The sequence below is a fragment of the Marmota marmota genome, unplaced genomic scaffold (genome assembly GCF_001458135.2).
Source record: "Marmota marmota marmota unplaced genomic scaffold, marMar, whole genome shotgun sequence".
In the NCBI taxonomy this organism is placed as follows: Eukaryota; Metazoa; Chordata; class Mammalia; order Rodentia; family Sciuridae; genus Marmota; species Marmota marmota.
In genome coordinates, this window is record NW_026000119.1 from 6,560,285 (window position 1) to 6,569,871 (window position 9,587).

Genomic DNA, 9,587 nt, shown 5'->3' on the forward strand with positions numbered 1-9,587 from the left:
GGCAGGTGGGGCATGGCTGGAGAGGATGGGTCACTGGGATTGTTCCCTAAAAGGGTTCATCTTCCCTCTGGCCCCTTCCCCTCTTTCTCTGCATCCTGGCAGCTGTGAGGGGAGCAGCTTTCCTCTCCCATTATCTCCTGCCATGAAATTCTGACTCACCTTGGGCCCATGGACCTAGCCCAGAATGAACGGAACCTCTGAAACTTTCCCTCTTGTAAGTTGTTCTTGTTGGATATTTTGGTCATAGCAACAAAAGCTGACACAAACAATAAGAAATATGTCTGATTTCACATGAGAGACAATGAAAGCTAGCCAAAAATGGAATGACATCTTTAAAGAGCTAAAAGAAACAACATGTTCCTCTATAATTTATACAAAATTAAAGATAGATTCTAAATAGAATTGTAGGGATTCAACATGTAGGTTGAACTGATGTTGGTAAGCTTGAACTGATGTTCCAGAAAGCTGACTCTGATCTGGATTACATTGAGTATAGACTGGAATATAAAATCAAGACTAATGATCCTGATTCCTCAAGCCAGAAAATATCAGTTACAGTCTAAAAGAAATTGTCAGCTGCCGCAGTCTGGCTAGGCACAATTCAGGAGCCACTTGTCAAAAGAAACGAACTTTATTTTCAGAACACACACACCGAACCACCCAGCTCCTCAGGAAAAACCTTCAGAGCCCAACTGCCACCACCGGCTTCCCACAAGCCTCTCAACCTCCCCCACTCCTCCTGCTCTTGAGGCTGATTGGCTGGGTCGCCTGGGCAAAGCCAAAAAAAGTCCCCCAATGAGCAGCTCCCTGGTCTGAAAGGGCTGGGAAATAGCCCAATGAGCATCACTGCAGAGGAGCCAATCAGTTGGCAGCTAGAAGTTTGCTGGGGCCTCTGTGAGCCAATCATCAGCTGGCAGCTGGAAGTTTGCTGGGGCCCCTTCGGCTATGGCTCTCAACAGTCAGCATTAAAGTCTCACTATCAAACTTTATACGCATATTTTAAGCCAGTTGGTTTGGGCAGAAAAAGATTACAAGCCACATTTATGCTACTTTGAATGAGACTGTGACCACAATAAGAAGACTACAAAGGTAAACAGACCTGGATCTGTCACCACTCATTGAAAAACAGAAAACTATGACAGAGAAAGTAAAATCTCACATGCTAGACTTACCAAGAAATGGAGTAGCAAAAGGGAACTTTAATGAAGAAATCAGGGTTGCAGTTGATCTAGAGGTGGTAAAGAAGAAGGAGGTTTGGCTTAGTGAAAGGATAGTGATATCTTTGATGTCTTTAATATGTGTGGAAAATGAAAATATAACGACAGATATTATTTGTATAAAATTTAGCCAAAAGAATGGAATGGGAAAAAGGGATTTAAATATACATAATGCAAATTTATATACACACACATATATATACAGATTATATATATATATATATATATATATATATATATATATATATACACACACACACACACACACACACACACACACACCAGCACTTACTTTTATAATTTTCCTAAGGAAGTACTTTAACACTGTTTTAGACCTGTTTTCTGTTTGTATAGTTGGGATAATATACATGCTCTGGTCTAGCATAAAAGAATGTTTCTGTACATTTTAGTCCGTCAATGTGTGAATAATCATGCTTTAGAAATTAAAAAATAGGGAAAATATTTGTATTATTAAAATATATAGGTGTATAAATTCATTTTGGGAAATTTTTATTGCAGATGTGAATCATTATTGATGAGATCATTAATATATTATGTGTACTCTCTCACAAAATCTAGCTAATGTAATAAGCTGGCTTTCTTGTGATAGGCTGGCTTTTATTTATTTGTTCCTTATTCTTTCTGCATCCAAATGTTGAGCAACATGAGCTTGTCTTCAGATGCTGTTTTATTTCAATTGCCCCTTTGTTCTCTTTCAGCCTATATTTGTAATTGTTTTTTCTCTTTACAACTCTAGGGATTGAACCCAGGGCCTTGCACATCCTAGGCAAGTGCTCTACCACTACATCCCTAGCTACATTGCTAGCCCTGTAATTGTTCATTCTATACAAAAGAAAGCCAGGTGAAGTTGTGCATGCCTATAATTCTAACTGCTCAGGAGGCTGAGACAGGAGGATTCCAAGTTCAAGGCCAGCCTGGGCAACACAGCAAGACCTTTTCTATAAATAAATAAATAGATCGATAGATAAATAGATAAATAAATAGATGTATATGAGATCTACATTGGAGCACATGTCTGCTACTAGTAAATTTTGTATGTGTGAGCCCATTTCCCTACTTATTTTTAAATAACTACGGGCAATAAGGTAATTGTCCAAAATAGGGACAGGGCTGGAAAAGTAGCTCAGTGGTAGAATGCTTGCCTAGCATGTTCAAGGACCTGGATTCAATCAGCAACACTGAAAATTTTTAAAAAATAAAAAACCCAAAATATGGTCAAACAAAGAAAAATGTGGGACATAGTCCAGTGGTAGAGCATGTGCCTAAGCACATGTGTGAGGCTCACAGTTCAATCTTCAATATTAAAAAAAAGGAAAAGGAAAAGAAAATAAAGAATTATAGAGCTATTTATAACAGAAGTACACACACATCTGACAAATCTTTATAAGATTATTGAATAATCAATAAACAATTATTGTCATTGTTCTTAGAAATGCTGAAGCTATACACAGTTGGGGAGAGGAGAAGCATGTACAGCAGTTTTGTAGTTAAGATTGGGCTGAACATAAGTACAGTAGTTCTCCTCTTTAATCTGTAATTTGTGGTTTTAGGTACCTGTGGTCAATTGCAATCCAAAAATAGCAATTTCATAAATAAACAATTCTTAAATTTTAAATTTTAAAATAAATAAATAGAATTAGAGGTATTTTTATACCATACAAAAATAAATAACAAATACAATTTAGATCCCTCCCAAGAAAAACAGAATTTTTCTCTAATGGAACTATACAGCAATAAATACTAAAAGAAATTCTGTAACTTTGCCAAGAGATTATATTGAATAAATGCTGAATTCTACAGAAAGGAATAAAAAAAAGACACAAGAAGAAATAAATGCTTGAGTAGTTGTGAAAGATTGTTTTCTAAATTCTTTACAGGATTATTGCCTGTTTAAAACAAAAATAATAATGATATACAATGGGTTTATAGCAAATGTAGAAATAAAATAATCAGCAACAAAAACACAGAAGGGCTGGGGATGTGGCTCAAGCGGTAGCACGCTCCCCTGGCATGCGCGGGGCACTGGGTTCAATCCTCAGCATTACATAAAAATAAGATAAAGATGTTGTGTCCACCAAAAACTAAAAATAAATATTTTAAAAAATTCTCTCTTTCTCTCTCTTAACAAAAAACACACAGAAGAAGGAAGGATATAATAATATTGAGTATGGTTCATACATTATTCATGAAGTGGTATGATATTATGTGAAGACAGATGACATTAAATTAGCACATTATATTCTTTAGAGCAACTTCTAAAACCATTTTTTAAGGTTGTATGGCTAAAAAGTCAATGGAAATATAAAACAGAATTCTGAAAAAACACTCCAATCACTCAGAAAGAAGTAGGTAAGAGAAACAAAGAATAGAATGGGAATAACCGAAACAAATAAAATGATAAAAAACACAACTATCCATGCATGTCAATGCCTACCTTAAATGTAAGTGAACAAAATATTTCAATAAAAAGGTAAGGGTTTTCTGATTCTATTTTTTAAATTAATACCTAACTACACATTTAAAATAAGAAAAATATGAAGACTCAAATAGGTTGAAAGTAAAAGGATCCAAAGATATAGCATACAAATAATAAGCATAAGAAATCTATCTATATTAATATCAGACAAAGCATACTTCAAGCTAAAGTATATACCTCAGCATAAGGAAACTTGAAAATTATAAAACAACCCATTTATTAAGAACACATAAGAATCATAAGTGAATATTCATCCAATAGAAGACTTTAAAAATGAATGAAGCAACAACTTCAAAAGGGAAAATAGATAAATTCACATTCATTGTTCAAAACTCTACTCTCTCCCCCCAAAATCAATAGTATATAAAAAATAAAAAGTTTAGAAAACATATAGAATATTTGGATAATGCTATCAACCCATTTGACCTAACTGAAATATATAAAGGATTATACCCAATAACAGAGATATATTCATTATTTTCAAGTACATAAAGAGCATACACCAAACAGACAATGTTATCCCTCAAAATAGGTCCCAACCATTTTCAAAGACCCAAATAATTTAAACTATGTTATCTGGCCATGGTAGCACAAAGTTAGAAATCATATGAGAAAGAAAGAAAAAAAAAAGAAATGAGTCATACAGTAAATATTGCAGAAAATTTCTCAATTCATTTTATGAGGCCAGAATAATTCTGAAAGAAAAACCTGACAAACCATTACAAGAAAGAAAAAATAAAGGTTAATAATCTTCATGAATTAATAATTCTTTTGAAAACTGAGCCAGCAATGTTTTTTTTTTTTTAAACTACATCATGATCAAGTAAGGTATATCTGAGAAATCCAACCTTGGTCTGACATTCAAAAAATAAATAAATACTCATCTGCTTCTGACTACAATGGATTTATCCTCCTATTATATCAAGCAAAAAAAAGACAAATATATATATAAAACAATGGTTTGAAAGTCATCAGACATCAAGCAATGAAGAACGGAGAATGGTGGAAATGGAGGAAAATAAGGTAAGCCTTAGGATCAGACTAGATTATTAAGGTTCTAAGAGTTTACAATGAGAGGGACTCCAGACAGAGACCAAAAGACTCCCTGAATTGTGGAGACAGAACTGAGGATTCAGTGACATCAAGACAGCAAGAGCTTGCTACAGAATTCCAGAGAGGAGAGAGCTACACAGAAAGAAAACCTAAGAATCTATAATGGATCCCTCCTGCATAGTACTAATCGGCACAGACATGAGAAACTACCCCAGGCCAGGGAAAATTTTACTTTGTGGTAATAATATCTGGTACTTACATAGTGCTGTTAATAATAAGTACAATTAGCTATGAATATAGAATAAAGGAAAAAATAAATAATTATTTTAAATAAATGATAGAAAAGTCTTTGACAAAGTCCAATGCCTATTCAAAATTTAAAATTTTCAGCAAACAAGATGGAAAAATGAACTCCCTCAATCTGAAAGAGAATCCTATGAAAAATCTACAATTAAAATCATAATTAATGGTGAAAGATAAAAAATTTTCCCACCCCAATAACTAAAACTATATATCATCACTTTTATTCTACATTGTGTTAAAGGTCCAAACCAGCCAAGCATGGTGAAGCCTATAGTTCAAGGCCAGCCTTAGCATCTTAGAGAGACCCTGTCTCAAAATAAAAAAGGCTGTGGATGTAGTTCAGTGGTAAAGTGCTTGCCTAGGATTCGAAAGCTGTAAGTTCAATCCCCAGTATCACAAAGGGACAAAAAAAAAGTCCAAGCCAGTGTAACAGAAAAGAAAAATAACTGAAAGACATCAACATGGAAAGAAAGAAATAAAACTCTTTTTTCCTCCCACAGGCAACATGATCATTGTATAGATAAACTTTGGAAACTCCCCGCGTCCTATCATACAAACCCTACTAGAATAACTGAATTTCATAAAGTACAGGACATAAACAAAATCAGCTATATTTCATATATTAGCCACAAAAACGTTATTTTATTGAAAAATAAAAATTAGAATGGAGTATCATATACACTAGCTTTTAAATAAGGCAAAAATACCTAAGGACAATTGTAAAAATTATGTAAGACCCACTACACTGAAACTATAAAAATTAAAGATTTGAATAAAAGAGAGATGTAACATGCATATGGGATTTAAAATTTCCAACATTATTGTCGTCTGTTCTCCCCAAACTGGTCTATATATCTAATGCAAACCCCTTTAAAATCCCAGCAGTCTTTTTGGAAGAAATTGAAAATTTGGTTCTAAAATTGATATGTAAAGTATCTATTTTATATCAAGTGGTATTTTAAAAGATGAAGTTGGAGGACTAACAATATTTGCTAAAGCTATAAAGACAATATAGTAGTGGCTTAAGGATAAAATGGACAAATAGAATAGTCTGATACATACCCACACATTTATGGTCAATTAATTATCAACTAAAGTGTTATATAAATGTATCAGGAAAAGAGAATCTTGCAAATGGCAATGAAAAAAATTGGGTATCTAAGTGGGGGAAAAATAAACAACTTCTACCTCACTACATAATAAAAATTAATATGAAAATGAATCATATACCTCAACATAAATGCTGGAACCATAAAGTTTCTAGAAGAAAATATAAGCAATTCTTTCCAAATCTTAGGCTTTGTAAAGATTTCATAGAGAAGAGATACAAAAGCACTAATTATAAACCATAAAAAGAAAAATTTGTCTTTATACTATAGTAACAAAAACAGCATGGTATTGGCATTGAAACAGGCATGAAGACCAAAGAAATACAATAAAAGACACAAAGACAAATCCATACAGATACAGTCATTTAATACTTGTCAAAGGTGCCAAAAACATATGTTAGAGAAAAGACAGACTTTTTAACAAATGGTGCTAGGAAAACTGAATATCCATGTGTAGAAGAATGAAACTAGATCCTTATCTTTCAACCTGCACAAAATTCAACTCAGAGCAAGTGAAAGACCTAGGAATTAGACCAGAAACACTAAAACTTCTAGAAGAAACATGACAATTTGTGTTGTGTTGACAACACTCCAACATATTATTACAGGCACTAACTTCCTAATAAGGCTGCTAAAGCTCAAGAAATAAAACCGAGAATCAGTAAGTGGGATACCAGCAAATTTAAAATATTCTGCACAGCAAAGGAAACAAGAAAGAGTATGAGGAGAGAGCTTACAGAATGGGAGAAAATATTTGCCAGGTACTCTTCCAACAGGGAATTATTCAGAAAATATAAAGAACTCAAAAAACTTAACATAAAGAAATAATCCAATCAATAAATGGGCAAATGATCTAAAAAGACATTTTCCAAAAGAAGAAATACAAATGCCCAACAAGTATATGTGAAAATTTTCAACATCCTTACCAATCAGGGAAATGCAAATAAAGCTCCATTGAAATTTCATCTCACTCTAGTTAGAATGGCAATTATCGAGAATACAAATAATAAAAAACAATTCTGTTAAAGATGTAGTGTTCAGTTATAGTACACTTAAACTTTGTTGGTGGGGGTGCAAATTAGTACAACCACTTTGGCAAGCAGCATGGAGATTCCTCAAAGGTCTAGCAATGGAACCATCACATGACACAGCTATCCCACTCCTCATTAGTTATCCAAAAGAACTAAAATCAGAATATTAGTGATACATAAATACTAATATTTACAGCAGTGTAATTCACAATAGCCAAGCTATGACACCAGCCGAGGTGTCCATCATCAGACCAATGGATAGAGAAAATTTGGTATATAAAGAAAATGAAACTGGGGCTGGAGTTGTGGCTGAGTGGTACAGCACTTGCCTAGAATGTATTAGGTACTGGGTTTGATCCTCAGCATTACATATAAATAAATGAATAAAACAAAGGTCAATCAACATCTAAAAAAAAAAAAAAGAAAATATGTCATTTGCTGGTAAATGGATGAAACTGGAGAACATCATGGTAAGTGAAATAAGCCAAACTCTGAAAGTCAGGGTTTAATGTTTTCTCTCATATGCAGAAGCAAAAGGGGTCGGGGAGGATCTCACAAAAATAGAAAAAAAAACAATAGAAAGAAATTGAGAGGGAGGCAGATAGAGAGGGTACAGGGAAGTATTAGGGAATGAAATCTACCAAATTATTCTATATCCGTGTACAAATACAACACAATGAATGCTGTTTATACATATATACACATATACATATGTATATATACATATATACACGTGTGTGTGTGTATGTATGTGTATACACCTTTGGGAGAATCACAGATGTTAATTAGAGCTAGAAATATTCTTCAGTCTACTTTGCATTTTACAGATAATACATCTGAAACCCAAACCCAAATACACACACACACATACACACACACACACACACACACACGTGTGTATGTAATATATATATATATATATATATATATATATATATATATANACACACAGGTACATATATATATATATATAATACGTATGTATATATAATGCACTAAATAATAATAGAAGGGAGATCAGTAGAATAGAGCAAGTAGATTGGAGGAGAGAGAAGGAGAGGAAAAAGAAAGGCACCAGGGAAGTAGATTGAGCAAATTATGTTATATGCATGTATGAATATGCATAATGAACCCCACTGTTATGTATAATTATAATGCACCAATAAAAATTTGAAAAATGAAGCAACTTGCTTTTTAAATTATATTAAAATTATACAAAGTTCATTTTCCTTCTCCAGTACTGTTAGTTCTTTGTAAATAATTGGTGGTGGTGTCAATATTGTGTGGTTTTCTGATGGTGGTGGTGGTTGCAGTAGTAATAAGAGAGGTCTAGGAAGGAGTAACAATAGAATACTAGTAGAGGAGGAGAAAAAAGGAAGAAAAAAAAGAAAAGGAGGAAGAACAAAAGAATCTAGTTATTCCTCAACTAAAGAACAAATATAGTAATTCTAATTTCTCATCATTACAAGCAATGCTACAACAAACAACTTTATACAATTCTCCTGTGCACACAACCTGATGTATCTTTGGAGGAGAAAAGTAGATGATCAAAAAGTTTGCCCTTGGAAGTGTTCATACCTAATTAGGGTCTATGAAAAAATAGACATTATTTTAAAAAGACAAGATATACCTTCCTGAATACCACTGTAACTGATCCCCTTCTTAAAGTACAATAAATTTCTGCTGTGGTTTCAAAAATACTCATATTTTAGTAAGAGACATGCAAATAATCACATAATGATGGAATAAGAATTATAGCTAGGTATACAATCTTACGTAGGAATAAATAGTAGGAAGTTGTCTAATAAAGTCAAGGGAGGTACACAAAGGGGGGAAAATGTATTTGCTGAATCTTGAAGAATTTGTAATCTGCCAAACTGAAAAACAGAAAGATAGAGGGAAGTCTTAGAAGAGGGAAGGAGAAAAACACATCATCAAAAAATAAAAAATGTGGTTGCAACTCTCTCTTCAGATGCCAAACAGATCTAGGTTCCCCATTAGCTTTGGGGAAATCACAGATGTTAATCATAGCTGAAAATATTCTTCAGTCCCTTTTGCATGTTACAGATAAAGCATCTAAAGCCCAAGCCCAGAATGAGTTTTCCAAAAGCAAAAGCGTATTAATTAAACACTCAATAATGGTATTCAAATCCATATACTCTTAGACCATCATTTTTCTATAGCAATGAGCTACCTTCATGAAGCAACAAGGATGATTCTAAAAAATGCTATCCATAAGGTTCATACAGACTATTTTCAAACAATATAAAAGATAATTTTTATCTCCCTAGCCCTATAAAATTCTGAAGTCTTGGTTTCAAATATGTTTTTATGTTAAATATGACTCTGTTAATCTAAGTTTAAAAACTGTGACCAA

General features: G+C 33.3%; 1 protein-coding gene across 1 annotated transcript; it reads left to right on the forward strand.

The window, feature by feature from the left end:
* Positions 1 to 428: 428 nt before the first annotated feature.
* On the forward strand, positions 429 to 1,742 carry LOC107153626 (spindle and kinetochore-associated protein 2; the record flags this gene model as incomplete). Its single annotated transcript, XM_015499161.1, is given in 4 exon segments — positions 429 to 584; positions 972 to 1,014; positions 1,017 to 1,252; positions 1,737 to 1,742. Coding segments are annotated over 4 exon segments (441 nt in total), but the record flags the coding sequence as incomplete, so codon positions are not given.
* Between the last annotated feature and the right edge of the window lie 7,845 nt (positions 1,743 to 9,587).